Genomic DNA, 20,069 nt, shown 5'->3' with positions numbered 1-20,069 from the left:
CTACTTCCCAAAAAGGATACGTTCTAGTGAGCGCAAAATGACTTGCACTGATGGTTGCCGCCATGTACGACAACTTGTTCAAATGTTCTCTGTTGCATACAAACGTCCTCAGGTCGCTACACTCAATAGTTTACGTATATTGTAAAGTGAAAGTCATGTTCCCGGAGAGTGACATTCTGCGGTAGAGGGTTAAGGCTTATCCACAACCTCTCTCAGGATCTGGAACGTTGACTGGGCAATTTTTTTAGCCAGCGATTCCTCTATGTATTGAGTGTTGTACTGCATGGAGTGCATGAGCTGCCCGTTGAAGGTCTGGATGGTGCTGCACCAGTTGAAGTACAACTCCTGCACAGACGTGAAGCGGTCATAGTAGATCAGGTCGACATTATCGCCGCACTTGCCTATGAACTTGGTCACGTCTCGCATGTTCGTAGTGCCGTAAGTCCCTATTTTGGGTGGAGGAGAATCCAAACCCTCTGAATCTATGAGGAAAAATGGGTTCTGTCCCGTCAGCTTTTCTATAACTGGGTGCTCGATGCTGGTTTTTCGGTTCTGTTGGTCTTTAAATTTCGTGTGATACTTTTTCGCATGACTCCAAAAATTCTCCATGACGTCCTTCGGTACATCGTAGGTCACGTCTACGATGCCCATTCCAATGCCGTAGGCGTTTTCAACGTCGTTGAAATAGCAGCGTTGATCGATAGCATGATGGCCTGCAATCCTGTAGGTCTCCTGCATCAAGTTACGTTCCTGTAGCGTCTTGACTATGCTAGCGTCCATCACGCTACAGAATCCCGTGTGGAATGTGATCCCTTCTTTCTTGCAGCGGGCTGTAAATTTTGCTGTAGTGTTGCTGTCTAAAATGTGTGGCAGACTTACAGTTCTCGGAGTTCTCTTCGAAGGCTGCGGGTATACCTTGCTCAGTAGAGCGTCTGGGACAGAATCCACGAGAGATTGCAGTCGGGCTTCAAGTAGATCGGGATCTGCTTTGAGAGTTCGTTCCACTCCTTCCAGTACTGTAGTCTGCTTTTTGATGTCGATCATCTGGGCGTATTGCTCAGAGTCATCAATTGGCTTGCCGGCTAACACATCGTCAAGTAACATCAAGAAGTGACGTGTAATTCGCAGGCACGTAAACCCGTCTGCTATGCTGTGGTGGAATGTCATCAACACGTGGCTCACGTAGGGCAATTTCTTCAATTTCTCGTCCGTGTTCTCCATCGTGGTGCTGGTGATGAACTCGTCCTGCTTCGGCGCCCGAGGCAGGAAGCGGCCCGCCCACATGGGGCCATCGGGGTTGAAGCGATACTGACCCATGTCGTGATACACGGCGTTCACGTCCGCGTCCTCCACCGTCTGGGGAAAACAATACCTGTACATTCCTCGTCAACTTCTTGGGAAAAAATACCTATACATTCCTTATCGCCGTCTGGAGAAAGCAATACCTATACATTCCTCGTCGCCGTCTGGGGAAAACAATACCTAAACATTCCTCGTCAACTTCTAGGGAAAACAATACCTATACATTCCTTATCGCCGTCTGGAGAAAACAATACCTATACATTCCTCGTCGCCGTCTGGGGAAAACAATACCTAAACATTCCTCGTCAACTTCTGGGGAAAACAATACCTATACATTCCTTATCGCCGTCTGGAGAAAACAATACCTATACATTCATCGTTAACTTCTGGGGAAAACAATACCTATACATTCCTTATCGCCGTCTGGAGAAAACAATACCTATACATTCCTCGTCAACTTCTGGGGAAAACAATACCTATACATTCCTTATCGCCGTCTGGAGAAAACAATACCTATACATTCCTCGTCAACTTCTGGGGAAAACAATACCTATACATTCCTTATCGCCGTCTGGAGAAAACAATACCTATACATTCCTCGTCAACTTCTGGGGAAAACAATACCTATACATTCCTTATCGCCGTCTGGAGAAAACAATACCTATACATTCCTCGTCGGAGGAAACCTGTTCCTATAGCATCCGAAAAGTCCCTCTCGTAACGCTAAGACAGATCGATGCGGTTGATTTATTTAGACTTGAGGTTATAATCAGAAAGCATATTGTACGCGTTTAAACTGTTGAATCATAATCTAGCACTTTTATGATTTTCTACTGAATTAAAAAAACTAACAATTTTATTTTTGGTAAGCCAACTATAATCAGTAAACAGTCCTAAACTGAAAATTTTTACTTTATTAACAGCGATATTAGACCCTTTTGAAAAATATAGTTCGCATCAATATTTTGCGCATTAAATTTATCTTTGTTTCAGCAAAATCTATCATATTATAAATGTTTATAGATCGATTTAGCAGATTTGTAAATAGATAGGATGGAGCATAATTCAAAAATGTGGATTTACCAGACGATGATTTATAAAAGAATTAGTTAAGAGGGCGACATGTCCTGCCTGCCATACTCACTTGAGTCAAGGGAATGACCCACTTGAGTCAAGGGAATGACTCACTTGAGTCAAGGGAATGACTCACTTGAGTCAAGGGAATGACTCACTTGGAAGTCGATGTCTTCTCGCTGCAGCTCCCTGAGCCAGAGCTCGCCGTCGCGCTCTTCAGGGACCATCCTCAGGTTGATGGTTTTCCTGAGGTGCGAAGTATATAATTAACGGCCTAGTTAGTTATCCAAAGAAATGTTGAAGTAAATTTGTTAAATTCAATTTAAAATTTAATTGTAAATAAACTATTTCTCTGCGATGACTGATGGAGAATTCACATTTCATGTTTAGACTCGCTTAAATGAATTGGCCATTGGAGAGTGAACAATACAGACGAAATTATTATATAAAATATGTCGTTTAGAGTAATCTCAAAATCATTTTTTTCAGAGAAGTACAATAAAGCCATCATAATCGCAGCAATTTCATTTAATATATATACTGAAACACCGCAGCATAATTTTTATACGTATAAGGGCATGCGTCGTCCCTATTACTTGAACACACTTTCTTTCATGAACCTACATATCCGATGCTTACTTCAATACTTCAATGCCTGGCGCCTAAATCAAATTACGTTCTCCCACGCTTCAATAGTGAGCTTCCCAACACACTCCAACTTGTTACTCATTTGTGTTGTGAAATTCTTGTAATCTGAAGTGCTTATATGTGAAATGGACAAGGATAAGCCCATGCACAACTTATTTAAGAGGATCATTTCTGTGACAGTTCGGACCTACAGCTAGGCTGAACCTATTTAACCCACAAGCTCTTAATCTTATTACGTGTCTCTAATCTTCCGTTATAGAATACAGAATTACTGAATTACGGCATATTTATGTCAGACTGCCCTTTATGCTTTGTTAATAAATTCTCTGATATTACCGACTTTATAATTGCATCCATCCTAAACTTACGAACCGTATAACCTTGACAATGATCCATAACATTAATAATTGTAAATGTGCGCTGGCTCACCGAGCGTATTTGTATTTTTGTACGAGATCTCCTTATTTTCTGTTATCGGCCGCGCGAACCCCACAGGCCCATCAGCCGCTATCACACTCTTTTAGAGCGGCCCACTCAACCGAGATATGACCCCACTCGTGACCGAGACATGGCCCCACTCGTAACCGAGATATGGAACCACTCGTAACCGAGATATGGCCCCACTCGTAACCGAGTTATGGCCCCACTCGTAACCGAAATTTGAGATGGCTTTAATAAGTCATGCCGTATTAGAATAGAATAGAAGTGTCAGCACTGAAGATATAGGCCCATGGCCTGTTGCCGATTCTTGAACTTTTCGTGACTTGATTCACAAGGGATCCGGCCTTTGGAACCCGATCTTTCCATAACTGACGATTGATTGAGATAGCTGCTGGACTTATTGCCTGGTCCGTAATTTGCTAGGCATTTTAAGACTGAACATATGCTCCTGCATAGCTTCGTCTAGTCTGTTCTTGAAGGCGTTCATACTCGGAGCGTCAACGATGCTATCAGGGAGGCTGTTCCACATGTCGGTTGTGAGTAGTTAATGCGCGTTTCTTCTCTACAGATTAGCATTATTTACAATTTGATCAGCGAATTACGTTCATAAATACTTTTCCGCTCAGGATTCAAGCGATCGTTAGTTAGTATCATCCAACAACAAATAAAACAATAAATACAAACTTTACATCGTTTATTATTGAACCTAGCATACAAGAATAAAATTCTATTACATTTGCAACTTGGGCGAGATGCAAGTACATTCAACTAATGACACAGATAAGCACTACGCGTATCATACTGCGCGCAACACAATCCACCTAATATATAATAGTCATTCATAGACATTATATGCTTCTATAGTTAATTAGTTAGTCCAATTAGTCTATAGTTAATTAGAGCGACAAACATTCTTCCTGTCGATGGCATTCAATGCAAGGTGGGTTCAGAGAACAAGACTAATTATGATCGGCATATTTCCTATCCCAGATGAACATCAACAGATGAACCTTTAAGCAGACTAGTGATTTCAAAAATCTAAATTACTTGTTGGTGCGTGAGTCGATGAAACCTGGTCAAGAATTTCTGGTCTGAAAGATTTCCGAGCCTATCTGCAGGGTTTGCATTCGTACTAATATTCATTACGTAATCTACAACATTGAGAAAAATAATGAGTCATTGTCAATATATTGATGCATATTTTCTTACCCACATTACGAGCAGAAATTTACGTAGCGAAAATACGCTTGTTGGCTGACCAAACTGGGTCATGGTGACCCGCAAGAAGGCAGTATCTTTATTAATATTTGGACAAAGTCCCCCTTATCTTCTGCGAGTGTAGTCCACTGCTTCAGACATGCATACAAATAATGCTGACTGTCCGTCAACATGACTTGCACCGCGTCTAGAGTCATTGCATGGAACCTTATTTGTGATAACTCCCTGTCATGCCAACGGATTTTTCAAGTCTTTTCTATTCAAAGGCGCATGTAACACCTGATAATTTTTTGCATTTGAACATATTAGCAAAATTTCATCTAAGAAGAAGCCATTAGCTAATATGTTATAATTTCTCTGTAATTCCCCTTAAGTTGGCCACCAAAAATAAGCTGCAGGTTTGGAACTTATTATCAAGATAGCGTCGCAGTTTGCTGCTCTTGAGCATCAAGGTCGGTAAGTCTTCTCCTTATAAAAAGCAATAATGTTTCTTTCATCTCTTCAAGGACTCTTCCCATGAAGTGCGCGTTGTGCTTGAAATGCACGCTCATGAGCTGGCACTCGATTGCTCTCTACTAAGTCATTTGCTATTGATAAACATGCTGATATGTGATATCTAGAGCTTGCACAGAAATTGTACAGCACGGACCGTACTATAAAAAATAGTCAAGAGTTTGTGACTCCATCGGAAGATAACCGGCGACATTTCGAGCCAAACCTACCAATCACAACTAGAATTCTGCCGCTACATGTTTTTAAGTGACTGTTAATATTACGATCCTAGATGGGGAAAATGGGTTGCTATGATAAGATATTTCTAGTCCAATTTCATGAGAACGCTTGTGGCACAAGTCAGGTTTCCCAAAGAATACTTACAATGCAAGTAGAGATGCGCAGGCTGAATGCTTTTCCTGAGAAAAACAGTGTGATGCTGAAGGCCATGCATGATAACAGCGCCATCAGTTCTTCTCGACCAAACATGAGACGTTCATTTACTAAATTCAGGAAACAATTTCGTTGTGAGTTTATGAGCTCATAACAAAATTATTCAATTGATTAAAAGCATTATCCATGTTCGTAATTGACAAAAATCATGTGCATTATATTTACAGTATACACACTGCTTGTTCATGAATAACACGTTTTACGACAGAACACTTCCAGTATAGGTATATACGTAAGTGTTCGACGTAAACTTGAGAGGATTTAAAGCGTTGTTGAGAGGCTGCTTAGAGGCTGCTGAATAAGGACGACATGATCGTCTATTGTGGTGAGGTAAGTAAAATAAGCCTTCACTCAGTAAATCGGATGGGTAAAAATTTCCTAATAGTGCCATAATTTCTCTACGTAGCACTGATACGCTCTTTTTGCCGGGCTAAATTGAGTGAGGATGACCCACACAAGGAGAAAAAGTCCATCACTCCTGAAGAAAATCTTACTCATTTCCCCTAATGTTGTTTCGATGCTCGACCAGTGCCAGCAATCAAATTTACAATTTACGATCACTTCAAATGATCCCAATGTTGACATAATGTTGTCATTGAAAATAAGATTGTAGTAATAAAAAATTTCCAGTTGATCAGTGAAGCGAATCGTCAAATGATTCTAAGTCAAACTTTCGGAAACTAAGTCAAACAAGGGAAATTCGGTTTCGGTACGCAAGTTCAGAAGTTTCAGGCCCATATTTGTATCTCAACGGAGAATTTGAAGGATCAGTTCTCGTGTCATAAGGAATCGGTCCTTATCATACACATGTCATAACACGACGTCGACGACAACACAGAATCTGCACAATTTTCATATTGTTGATAGACGTATACTGTGCACCATAATATGATTCTGCTTCGGATATTTTTTTCGAGCCCATCTATAGGATTTCTACAAATTCACCTTCGCATTCCTTCTTTCCCCTCTACATCAAAAACTTATTAAAATAACTAAACCGGCATTGATTTTCATCGCTTGAGCAGCCTTTCTCCACGGCGGTAATCCCTGCCTATCGTGGGTCTTGCGTTTCAGACATCGGCCGCGATAGGTGAAATCCGCGATGGAGAATTGATCGACTGATAGTATTTATTTAAGTGTTTATAGTAATAGTAGTAGCAGTGTTTATTGTAGTAGCTTGACAAATTTTAATTGTTTCAAGTATTTTTATGAACCCTTCTCGCATTCATACTGCTGATCGACTTTCTCAGAAACCTGCAGCGAACCCGTGAAGATTCGCCATCGATTCTTCTCGTTAATATTTCTGGAATCCCTCCATGAAGTAAAGCCCCGGTCGCTCTCTGGTGAAGCACGATATTGCTAAGGATTACTGTGCATAGAGTAACGCGTACCTTTCGTTTCAACGTTATTCCTATTCTTATAATCATAGGTCCTAGTCCTAGTAACGATGAACAATAATCGTCCCCACCTGAAGAGATGCGTGAACACCTCCTTGACGTCATCGCCAGTTATTTCTCTTGCCGTAGCGACCCGCAGCACGTAGCTGATGACCAGCCCGTGGTCCCTGTACAGCTCGTACATGAACTGCTCGAACACCCCTGCCGGTCGGAACCATCCTGTCTTCGACATCTTCACGGCTCCTGCGTGAATTTTTGCAATAATGTTAAGCGACGTTGCGCACACTCAATGTTGGTAAGCATATTCTTTTAAATTACGGTTTGGGTGAAGTTAGTGTTAATAATAACAGATAGGCTGACATCTTAGACTTTCACTTGTGCATTTCCTTGGCATATAGGAGCATTATGATGAATAAAACATTAAAATAGAAATTTTCAACTCTACGTTTATAGAACAAATACGTTTTGATAGATTAAACGAAAAAGTTTTACTGGATAAGCAGAACATTCTTTTGCGTTGTAGCAAAAACGTTCTTCTGATTTTTATTTTATATTTCGGGAAGGAAAATAAAAACTTTGGAACATAAATAAGATTGCACTCTCCATTTTGAATGAAGCGCGGTAAATAAGAAATAAACACAAACAACGGCATCTTCTTTAGTGACTGGCGCTCTGCTTTCTGCCAGTACTCGTGGGTTCTACCGCCTTATTTGTGATGCTTTAACCAATTAGTAGACACAGTAGTCTACCTAGTCATGGTCTGCAGCTTACCACAAGGTCATGTGGGACTATTGCGTGGTCTGCAGCTCACCACAACGTGGTGGGGGCTATTGCGTGGTCTGCAGCTCACCACAAGGTCGTGGGTGTATCTAATCTGTACTTAACTCGCGCCTCATTTATCCTCATTTGATCACGGCACCCGAACCTGCCTCAGGTAATTAATAACTAATTAGATACGCCAATAAAGTGCATAGAAAAGCACGGCGTACATACGAGTCGTCAACATAGTACATTTGACGCCCGAAACATTGTGCCATAATTGACTAATGAGTGATTCTGAAAGTGATAAAGAAAAATTGAGGCCAGTGAGAACTAGATGAGAACCAGTGCGATTCCCCATGTCAGGAAGAGTGACAGAAAAAAAACAAAGAGGAGTTGAAAGCTGCACAAATTCTCCCGACTCCTCCAGCACCTTCAGACTTAGATCAATGACCACACAGAATACTGTGTAGGGGAAGTTTCCGAAGATTTAAAGCTCTACATCATCTACTACTTCTACAATTTGAGCATCGGACATCGACACGGTCTACGAGAAGAATTCAGCGACGAAGAATATCATGGCTACAGCATCTATACAAGACCCAGCATCTGCTTCAACGCAGCTAAGTAATAAATTGTGCGGGCTATATTGGATAATCAAAGCGCAACGTTTTCAGTGTATCAACGGCCAGAAATAAGTGATTATATGATAAGCACAACGATCGCCACTATACATCATGACGCAATCCCTGCACCTTTGATCAAGGAAAGCGTCCAAGAAAAAGAGGAGGAAGAATGAAGAAAAAAGCGCCAGAAGAATACCACGATCTACGTGCATCGTGGTTACTGCGCATCTATCTCTACGTGCCACACGAATCTCCGCACGATCTACGTGTGTGGACTTCAGCAAGCGTCGGGATCTTCCAGCACCTAAGCTGAGTATTTTTCCCTTTTAAATGAGCCTGTTACATTTATTTATTTTAAACATATAACTAATTATATGGGCTACGATGACTTCATGAGAAGCCATGCTAAAACTAAATGCCCTCAGGCTGACGCAATAACGTTGATCTCGATTGAAGCTGATTCCTTATTGAAGCTGATCTTGATTATAATAAGAAGCTGATAGGCGCAAATTATGCAGTTGAAATCGAATTACATATAAAACTTGATACTGCAACCCCTCTTAAAAATATAAACTTGATGCTGCGATCAATTTTAACTAAATAATAATATTATTGCGCTTTGGAACGATTGTTCCCTGACTATGATCGAATAGTTCTGATGTAAAACGATTCATTAGTCATTACTACTGTTACTAAAATGATTTTTTTTTCTCATGGAATGTGCATTCTGCATGCATCAATGCAGTTTTCATAGCGATGTTATATGCTGCCATCTAATTATTATATTCCGCATGTTCAAATACTATATCCATGAGGATAAGTTTCAAGTACATATAGCGAAGTCCGTGCAACGACACGTGAAGGCTAAGAACTCAAGTACAGAGAGCTTTGAGAATCTGAGTGGACACATTGACCTCGTGAGGCCTGGGCACACCAGCGCGACTCATCAGAGAACCTAGACGTATTACAATATGCATCAATTTTACTTATAACGTCATATAAAGGTCAAATACTAAGCAGTAAATCCACATTATCCAGCCATTTTAAATATGAGATGCTAAACTAATATTCCGACGTACAACCGTTACCGTGAAGAACGTACGATCGCGAATAAGCTGCTCTATAATAATTTACTAGGCTATGATTATAATATTATCATCTTGAGATGAGAATTGATTGTAAAGGAAGTCATTTCTTCACGATAGTGAACATAATCATGAGCAACTGCGGCTAATTAATCTAATTACCAGAGCCGATAACAATAGTGGATACGTTCTTATGAATATGTTTTATTTTCTTTGATAGTTCACGAATCTATAAGTTTTATAATGTGCTGTAAACTTAGACGAGTTTTAAGACACTGAAAGCAATGGCGTCTCTGAACGTTCGATTCAATGACATTGACTCATACAACGCATGTAAGTTACGGTTACCGACAGGTATCTGCATTAAATAAATAAGTGCATTGACGAATGTATCTATTGACAAATGCTTCGTATACGAAAAAGTGTGTTAATTGATGAATATAGATGCATTGACAATTACAACGTGCATTGATGTATATCAGATCGTTATTACTTATGAGTGAACTGTACGTCTTATTGAGGACGAATAGCATAATTAAAATGTTCTGACTACAAACGCTATTAATAGGAAACGTTAAAGTTTTTCCTGCAAGATTCTAATAGAAATCGAACTGTTAACAAGGTTTAAAGCCATAGTTGATTTTGGCAGGAATGTAGTTACAATAACGTGCGTTGCACCAGCGCGCGGCGAACAAGCAAACGACGCGCAATGCCATGTACTGCAGCCGAGCATGCAGCCATGCAAGTGCAACGAGAGCGAATGCAGCCATTTATGAAATATAATGAAATATGAAAGAATATGGGCCGGCATTTTTATCAAACATTACCTGATATAATGATTATATTTATGGAGACTTGGAAAACGAAAGCTTCAGCTTACGTTTTAAACGGCCGCTTCCGTTTAATAAATAATTCCATGCCCATGCATAACGGCATTTGTATGATTTGTGAAACTTATGAATATCATACATAAATACATGCCCTGAATAGTAATGTTTTTTTATGCATAAATACGGCATACGAAGTAAGACTTTGGTAGATCTTAACTTTCCGTCTTAAACGATATTTTTTATAATAGCAAGCGTAAAAGTCTAAAGCCATAATTACCTTTACGCACGATACATTAATGCGCGAACAAGCAAACGACGCGTAATGCATAAGCGGCAATGCCAAGCACTCTGCAGGCAAGCAGCCTTCAGAACGAGAGGAGAGAAAAAGAAAAAACACGAGGCCATCGATGCAGTACAGCAGCGCCCGAGACGTTCACATGCTGATTCCAAGGTCGTGGTCCCAGCTGCCTGTCACGTCGTATTATACATTAGATGCAGCTCAATTCCTAATGGTGTTTACCATTTAGCAAAGGAATTACATTAATAGAGTCTTTGTTGCCTCAACTTTCGTCACAATTAGCAACGGACGATGTCTCATTTTATCCTTGAATGCAACAGACTACCAAGCAAATTGAATGCATTTATTTATTGCAGTTGTATTTATTCATGTGGTGTTTTTTCAGAAACAACGGCCACTACGACCTTTGACCTCCTCAACCCCCACGGTTCTGGCTGTGCGATGACCACTTGATCCATTCCCTTACAATGGTCTGGTCGTCGAACATCTTTAACCATTTCAAATTGTAAGTGGATCGTATTGTTTGATTAAAACTAAATACGAAAGCCATAAGTTTTATCATCTAGCATCAGTGAAAAACTTGATCACTGTGACTAATGGAGTGGTAAGTCCACTAATATTAAGATGATTACTTAATCCTTAGTAGGAGTGGTCGAAACTCGAAAGTCGAAACCATTAGGTCGACAGACCTCCTACTCACTAAAATCATGCCCCCCAAGGCATCCACAAACTTTAATTAAAGTGTACTGGTCAAGCTAAAGTAACGAGTGTGCTCGTTAATATCATTATTCTTATAATTTGTGACCATACAATATTAAAAAGTTATAATTTTGAGTGACGTAATAGAGTCCATGATTACCACAGGCATTTGTCTCGTATCAGTGAACGACCGACCATTTGGGTAATTTCCCATTACGACATATTTTTAATGGTTGTCAAACGTCATTCGATACGTTACGAGCAGTACTTCAACGTACTTAAAATTTTACGACATTCCAATGTCGCTGTAATAACCTGCTATATTACTGTTACTTCCGTCTGGACTTATAGTGTGTAATTTATTTAGAAATAATAATTACACATTGTTCCACGCACATTGGAAATGATTTCTTGAGACTATGCTGACTTATCGAAATTGTAATAATCTCTACAAATTTACCGATAAGCTTGATTTGCTATCGATGTCAGCTATGATGTGACTTTTATTGGTTTCGATTTCTTATGTTTTATTTCCAATGCATACCATGTATTCTTTTGATTTATGCACAATTTTTGTATTGATTGCATTATTATGTATTGCATGTTTGGACACCGTTGTAAACCATCTCATTGTTGCAATGGTCAAGCTTGTCTTAACACTTCAACTTACTTCAACTTAACGTAAAATCAATTGAACTTATGAGCTAATGAGTTTCACTAACGTTAAAGTAAATAAAAATGAGACGATCCTCTTGCATTTTGAATTCTCGTTTTTTTTATTGGATATACTGTAATAGTTTCTCTAGTTTTATAGTATACTTATCTATCTAATGCCCATGTGTATTGGTTCTTCCGCCTACGTCACGAGAGTCGGCGACATTGAAGACGCAAGCTACTAGGCGAGTCATTGACCTACCGTACGCCTGACACGTCACGACGCTGACGTCACAGCTTGTAACAGCTGTCAATCAAAGCTCTCAACTCTGCGTACAATACATCACGGAGACGGCAAGCACAAATTCCAGGATGCCGAATGACTGAAAAATGACGATCATCTCCAAAAATGCCTCCTTCGTCTTGCGACGGCATCACGGGTTTTCCGTGTGAAATGTTGAAAATTTCTAATACGGACTGCCGAGCTTATTATCCACATCCATGGAAATTACTTTTGATCTACATATCGTCGAAACCATCCTAAACAGAATCCATCGTAATCGCATACTTCATTTTCGCAAGCGATTTCGCTTGACGTTGCCTCAGCCTTAGCTTCTTAACGACTGAATGATATAATTTAAGAGTGTTCCTTTTTTTAGCGCCTTATATATTCTTGCGCAACATTTCCTTTTCTCTCAGTTTCAGCGAGCGTTGATTCTCTGCATAATTATCCTGTATTACTATCTATTATTGATATAAAATTTGATGTTAATCAATTGATAACGCCGAATATTGTGACGCGATTTCATATTTTTTACTGCTACTGTGTATATGAAGACATCCAAGATTATTTTAGCAGAGTCAAAACGATTATATTATCGTCATCTCATGTTCTTATTTGAATTTCTTGATCGACGATTCCTTGCGATTTCATTTTATTTTTTTGACATATGAAATCCTTACTGTTTGCTACGATCTTCCATAATGTATCTTACATCCGATTACATTTGATTTCTGTTGTGAGCAATATTCTGTTGATTCACATATTCTGAACTTATGTTTTCAGAATGCAAATTCGTTCATGAAAATTGAGGGGCCAATTTCCCGTAGGGAGGAAGGTATTATTGTGCATCTGAATTTACTATTTTTAAGATTTCTTAGCAATTGAAATATTTTACTGATTGTTAATTCTTGCTAACTGCATGGTTCATCGACATTCCGCAATTTGTTATTTTTTGCATTTCGAATAACACTCGAATTCAGGAGCGTTAACACTTCCGTTTGATTTGATAAGATCGAGGACGATTTAAAAATTTCCCCGTAGAAGGAAGGTGTAAGATGACAATGTTGATACCATTTTGTATCTAATCTGTACTTAACTCGCGCCTCATTTATCCTCATTTGATCACGGCACCCGAACCTGCCTCAGGTAATTAATAACTAATTAGATACGCCTATAAAGTGCATAGAAAAGCACGGCGTACATACGAGTCGTCAACATCGTACACTTCTTTGTAGTAGTCATTAATAGGCATTATATGCTTCTACAGTTAATTAGTTAGTTTAATTAGTCTATAGTTAATTAGAACAACAAGCATTCTTCCTGTCGATGGCATTCAATGCGAGGTGGGTTCAGAGAACACGAGTCTGGCACGGCAACACTAGTAATTATGACATTTATTTCCTATCCCAAATGAACATCAACAGACGAACATTTAAGGGGGGGGGTATACCCTCCACAAAAACTTCCACATTTACTAACGGATCTTTCTGAAACTTCACACATATATGTAAAACCGAAATACAAGCACATTTTGTTCGTATTATTTTTTCAGAAAATTAATAGAGAACATGAAATTCATAGAAAACGGACAAAAAAGGGGTACTTTAAAAATCTATCTCCTCCTAGAGTTCTGAAGCTACAGCGATGAGACATATAACATTCGATTCGTAAAGACCATACCTATCGAGTTGTCGAGCCTTTATTTTTTATTTTTGCCGTAGTTTTTTTACACGCCTTTTTTTACACTAGGAGGTGATAAGTTTGCCGTGACAATAAGTGTGAATGTTCAGCAGAGCGCGACAAAGTCCCGCGTGCATTGCCATAGGCACTCAATGTAGCAAGGATACGAAACTAAACGTTTCTGGAGCTTGATTCCAGTCAAGGATGGTGGGAGCGACTGCATGCACACCTCCTCATACGACGCCAGGCGGGTATTTAAGGTGCATCTCAAGCAGACACTCTATTTAAAGTGGTCGCAGCGAATTTCTTCCTATTCTATTTGTTAAAGAACTCCCCCACCATCCCCTCTTTCATGATCTGTCGTGAACGCATAGATCAACATACAGAGATGGTAATGGTACAGTTGGATAGGGCGGAATGTCAGCTTTAAGATGAGACTAAAAACCGTAAAAGCCAAATTCGAAAACTTTATGGTATACCCCCCCTTAAGCAGACTAATGATATAAAAAATCTAAATAATTTGTCGGTGCGTGAGTCGATGAAAACAAGTATTTCTGGTTTGAAAGATTTCCGAGCCTATCTGCAAGGTTTGCATTCGTACTAATATGTATGACGTAATTTGCCACATTGAGAATAATAATGAATCATTGTCTAAATATTGATGCACATTTTCTTACCCACAGTACGAGCAGAAATGAACGTAGCGAAGATACGCTTGTTGGCTGAACAAACTGGGTTAGGGTGACCCACAAGAAGGCAGTATCTGTAGTAATGTTTGGACAAAGTCCAACTTATTTTCTCCGAGTGTAGTCCACTGCTTCAAACATGCATACAAATAATGCTGACTGTCCTTCAACATGACTTGCGTAACGTCTACAGTCATTGCATGGAACCTTATTTGTGATAATATCCTGTCATGGCAACGGATTTTTCAAATCTTCTTTTCCAATGGTGCATGTAACACCTGATACTTTTTTCCGTTGGCATAAACAATCGGAATTATCACCTTTCTTTGAACATATTTAGCAGCATTTCATCCAAGAAGAAGCCATTAGCTTATAAAGTATAATTTCTCTGTAATTCCCCTAAAGTTAAAAGAAGTAATCTGCAGGTTTGGAACTTATTATCAAGATAGCGTCGCAGTTTGCTGCTCTTGAGCATCAAGATCGATAAGTCTTCTCCTTATAAACAATAAATTTGCTTTCATCTCTTCAAGGACTCTTCCCGATGAAGTGCGCGTTATGCTTGCATGTTCATGAGCTGGCACTCGATTGCTCTCTTTTAAAAGTCATTTGCTATTGATAAACATGCTGATATCTAGAGCTTGCACTGGAATTGTACAGCATGGACCGTACTATCAAAAATAGCTAAGTGTTTGTGACTCCATCGGCAGATAACCGGCGACATTTCAAACCAAACCTATTAATCAGAACGAGAATTTGCCACATGTTTTTAAGTGACTGTTAATATTACGATCCCAGATAGGAAAAAGTGGTTTGTTTTGATAAGATATCTAATCCAATTTCCAATTGTTTGTGATAAGAGTCAGGTTTCCCAAAGAATATTTATAATGCAAGCAGAAATGCGCATGCGGAATGCTTTTCATGAGAAAAAAAAAACAGATCTTGAAGGCCATGCATGATAACATCGCCATAATTTTCGTCGACCAACATGAGACGTGCCTTTACTAAATTCACGAAACAATTTTGTTGTGAGTTTATGAGCTTATAATAAAATTATTAAATTAAGTAAAAGCTTTTACCGTGTTTATAATTTTCATTAAACATGTGAACGATATTTATACACTACACACTGCTTGTTAATGAACAACACATTTTACGACAGAACACCTCTAGAAGATACAGTAGGGAAAATAAGTATTTAGTCACTAACAAATTGTGCAAGTTCTTCCGCTTAAAATGATAAGAGAGGTCTGTAATTGACATCATAGGTAGACCTCAACTATGAGAGAAAAAGCGTGAAAAAATTGTGAAAATTATTTTGTCGGACTTTTAAAGAATTTATTCGCAGATAATGGTGGAAAATAATAATTTGGTCAAAGTATTGGTCAATAACAGAAGTTCATCTCAATACTTTGTTGCATATGCTTTGTTGGCAATGACAGAGGTCAAACGTTTTCTGTAAGTCTTTACAAGGTTGGTACACACTGTTGCTGGTATCTTGACCCATTCCTCCATGCAGATCTCTTCTAGAGCAATGATGTTTTGCGGCTATTGGCGGGCAACACGGATTTTCAACTCACTCCAAAGGTTTTCGATGGGGTTGAGATCGGAAGACTTGCTAGGCCACTCCAGGACTTTGAAATGTTTCTTACGAAGCCACTCCTTTGTTGCCCTGGCAGTGGGCTTGGGATCATTGTCATGCTGAACGACCCAGCCACGTTTCATTTTTATTGTCCTTGCTGATGGAAGGAGGTGTGCACCCAAAATGTCATGAAAAATGGCCTCATTCATTCTTTCATGTACACGGACCAGCCGTCGTCCGTTTGCAGAGAAACAGCCAATGCATGATGTTGCCACCTCCATGCTTCTCAGTTAATATTATGTTCTTTCTACGCAACTCCTCATTCACTTCCCTCCAAACACGACGAGTTGTGTTTTTAGTAAATAGTTCTGCTTTGGTTTCATCTGACAATATGACATTCTCCCAATACATTTCTGGAGCATCCAAATGCTCTCTAGCAAACTTCAGACCTGACTAGATATGGACCTTCTTAAGCAGGGAGACACGTCTAGCACTGCAAGATCTTAGTCCCTTTGTAAAGTTGCTCCCAGCTTTCTGCACGTCATTCACTAGATCCCCCCTTGCGGTTCTGGGATTTTTTCTCACCGTTCTTGTGATCGTTTTGACCCCACGGGCTGAAATCATGGGTGGAGCCCCAGATCGTGGGAGATGAGTTGTGGTCTTGTATGTAGGTCTTCCATATTCTGATTATTGCTCCCACAGTAGATTTATTCACACCAAGCTGTTTGCCTATTGCAGATTCAGTCTTCCCCGCCTGGTGCAGGTCTATACAATTCGGTTTCTGGTGTCCTTCGACAGCTCTTTCGTCTTCACAATAGTGGAGCTTCGAATGTGACTGTTTGAGGTTATGGGCAGGTGTCCTTTATACTATTAACGACTTCAAACAGGTTTAATTAATGCAGGTAATGAGTGGGAGAAAGCGAAGTCTCTTAAAAAAAGAAGTTGCAGGTCTGCGACAGTCAAAGATCTTGCTGGTTTGTAGGTGACCAAATGCTTATTTTCCACCACAATTTGCAAATAAATTCTTTAAATATCCAACAAAATTATTTTCCCTATTTTTTTCACCTTTTTTGTCTCTCATAGTTGAGGTCTATCTATATGATGAGAAACAGGCCTCTCTCATCTTTTTAAGTGGGAGAACATGCACAATTGGTGACTGACTACATACTTATTTTCCCCACTGTACGTAAGTGTTCGGCATAAATTTAATAAAGAGTATTTACTGCTTTGTAGAGATGTTACATTAGAGGCTGCTGAATAAGGGAGACCTGACCGTCTATTGTGGCGAGGTAAGTAAAAACCGCCATCACTCAGTAAAATGAATTGTTCAAATTGTCCAAATAGTGACATTTTTTCTCTACGCAGCAGTGATACGCTCTTTTTGCCGAGCTAAAATGAGTGAGGATGACCAACACGGACAAAAAATCCATCCCTACTTAAAAAAAATGTATTCATATCCCTGAATGTTGTTTCGATGCTCGACGTGTGCCGGCACTCAAACTTGCAATTATTTTCCATTACTCCAAATTGTCCCATAGTTTATACAATGTTGTAATTGAAAATAGGTTGTAGCGATAAAAAATTTCCAGTTGATCAGTGAAGTGAATCGTCCAATGATTATATTTCAAACGTTCACTCCTTAAATGCAGGGAAATTCGGAACGCAAGTTCAGGAGTTCTCAGGCCCATATTTGTATCTCAGTGGAAAATTTGAAGGATCAGTTCTTGTGTCATAAGGAATCGATCCTTATCATCTACAAGTCATCGCATGACGTCTGAACATTTTTCGACGGCCTCACAAAATCTGCATGATTTTTATTATTGTTGATAGACTTATGCTGTGCACCATAATATGATTCTGCTTCCGAAGATTTTTCGAATCCATCTCTTGGATTTTTACAAATTCACCTTCTTAGTATTCCTTTCTTCCTCTCTGCTTCCAAAATTTATTAAAATAACTAATCCGGCATTGCTTTTCCTCGCTTGAGCAGCCATTCCCCACGGCGGTAATCCCTGCTTATCGTGGGTCTCAGACATCGGCCGAGTATTGTGAAATCCGCGATGGGGAATTGATCGACTGATAGTATTTATTTAAGTGTTATATCGTAATGATTGACAAGTTTTCATTGTTTCAAGTATTTCTACAAACCCTTCTCACATTTATACTGTCGATCGACTTAATCAGAAACCCACGAAGATCCGCGAACGATTCTTCTCATTAATATTTCTGGTATCCCGCCATAGTAAATTGCGTACCAGGCAATAAGTCCAGCAGCTATCTCAATCAATCGTCCGTTATGGAAAGATCGGGTTCCAAAGGCCGGATCCCTTGTGAATCAAGTCACGAAAAATTCAAGAATCGGCAACAGGCTATGGACCTATTTCTTCAGTGCCGACACTTCTATTCTATTCTATGAAGTGAAGCCGCGGTCGCTATCTGGTGAAGCGCGATATTGCGAGGGATTACTGTACATAGAGTAACGCGTACCATTCGTTTCAACGTTATTTCTATTCTTATAATCATAGGTTCTAGAAATGATGAACAATCAGTGCCCTCACCTGAAGAGATGCGTGAACACCTCCTTGACATCATCGCCAGTTATTTCTCTTGCTGTAGCGACCCGCAGCACGTAGCTGATGACCAGCCCGTGGTCCCTGTACAGCTCGTACATGAACTGCTCGAACACCCCTGCCGGTCGGAACCATCCTGTCTTCGTGGGCTATTGCGTGGTCTGTAGCTCACCACAAGGTCGTGGAGGGCTATTGCGTGGTCTGCAGCTCACCACAAGGTCGTGGAGGGCTATTGCGTGGTCTGCAGCTTCATCAACATCAAAGCTCACACGGAGGCATGGCGAAGTAAATTAATCATTATCATGAGTAAATCTCAAAGCTTTAGAGATCTAACTGTTGAGTTTGTATTAAATTTCATTCATAAGCAATGTCGTTTCACTTGGCGAGTTAAAGACAGTATGGCGACTCGTATGCTATTTACGGTGGTATAGTCATTACCATGAGAATAACATTAATATCATTCGCACTTGTGTCCATTGCTTGCTCAAGCGTAAAGCGAACTGCAATACAAACAAGAAGGCAAAATTTGCGGATCAATATAAATAAGTAATTCTATTTTGGTCGTTTTTGCGTATAACTTACTAAATTTATATATGATTATCTGGTACTCAAAAGTCATATGCATGATATGACACTCCTCTCTATTAACAATGAAGAAAATACATCGCAGCCTGTTCCCAAACATTATCTTGATTGCCTAATTTAATTAATAACTCTTTTATTAAAACCTCTCAGAACTCTAATTAACATACCGTGTGAGATGCGAGCTTCTGACTGCACAACGTCGTAACCTGCCAATAGTGTAGTTGATGGGCTACTGCTGGTCTACGCCGTCTCCCAGGCAGGGTTCTCAAAAGTATATATTAGTCTCTTAATCGATTGGTGTCTCCACGCGCTGGATTTTGATAATTAGGTACATTGAGTACCCAGGCTATCAATGATTAGCTGATAGAGTAATAGACGAAGCCAATTCCTTGACGACGTAAGAGACAATTTCTGTAATTATGGTTCTATTTACCATGAAAATGAATGTTGAACCCAGAGAACTTCCATATTAAAATTTGTACATTATTCATTGATATACTGAAGGGTGAAGAGGTTGGTCCGTAGCTATATCATTGTTTCGAACGATTCAAAAATGAAAAACAATTAAAGGTTGAACGCATTTATTTAAAAGTAACCTAGTAGTTCGTCGGTCGTGCTCAAGCAACTCTTAAAAGTGCCAGTGGCAGGAGAGTTGCAGGGCAATGCCACTGGAAATAAGTCGTCAGGTTGTCTCTTATTCGTCATATCAA

General features: G+C 39.6%; 1 protein-coding gene across 1 annotated transcript; it reads right to left on the bottom strand.

The window, feature by feature from the left end:
• Positions 1 to 144: 144 nt before the first annotated feature.
• Positions 145 to 19,043, bottom strand: LOC108675418. Its single transcript, XM_047881578.1, has 4 exons — positions 18,947 to 19,043; positions 7,097 to 7,268; positions 2,535 to 2,622; positions 145 to 1,356 (listed from the first exon to the last, which is right to left on the bottom strand). Exons 2-4 carry the CDS (start codon positions 7,255 to 7,257, stop codon positions 190 to 192), a joined length of 1,416 nt encoding a protein of 471 aa, XP_047737534.1. The 5' UTR covers positions 7,258 to 7,268; positions 18,947 to 19,043; the 3' UTR covers positions 145 to 189.
• Between the last annotated feature and the right edge of the window lie 1,026 nt (positions 19,044 to 20,069).

Source organism: Hyalella azteca, unplaced genomic scaffold (genome assembly GCF_000764305.2).
Source record: "Hyalella azteca isolate HAZT.00-mixed unplaced genomic scaffold, Hazt_2.0.2 contig8316, whole genome shotgun sequence".
NCBI lineage: Eukaryota > Metazoa > Arthropoda > Malacostraca > Amphipoda > Hyalellidae > Hyalella > Hyalella azteca.
Note: the sequence above shows the minus strand (reverse complement) of the source record. Positions and strands in the feature narration are given on the sequence as shown.

Excerpts from the sequence above, each read along its gene's own strand:
- LOC108675418 (XM_047881578.1), bottom strand. The coding sequence starts at position 7,257 with ATGTCGAAGACAGGATGGTTCCGACCGGCAGGGGTGTTCGAGCAGTTC. Across the intron at positions 2,623-7,096 it reads GTGTTCACGCATCTCTTCAG|GAAAACCATCAACCTGAGGA; the intron begins GTGGGGACGATT and ends TTCGCACCTCAG. Across the intron at positions 1,357-2,534 it reads GAGAAGACATCGACTTCCAA|ACGGTGGAGGACGCGGACGT; the intron begins GTGAGTCATTCC and ends TGTTTTCCCCAG.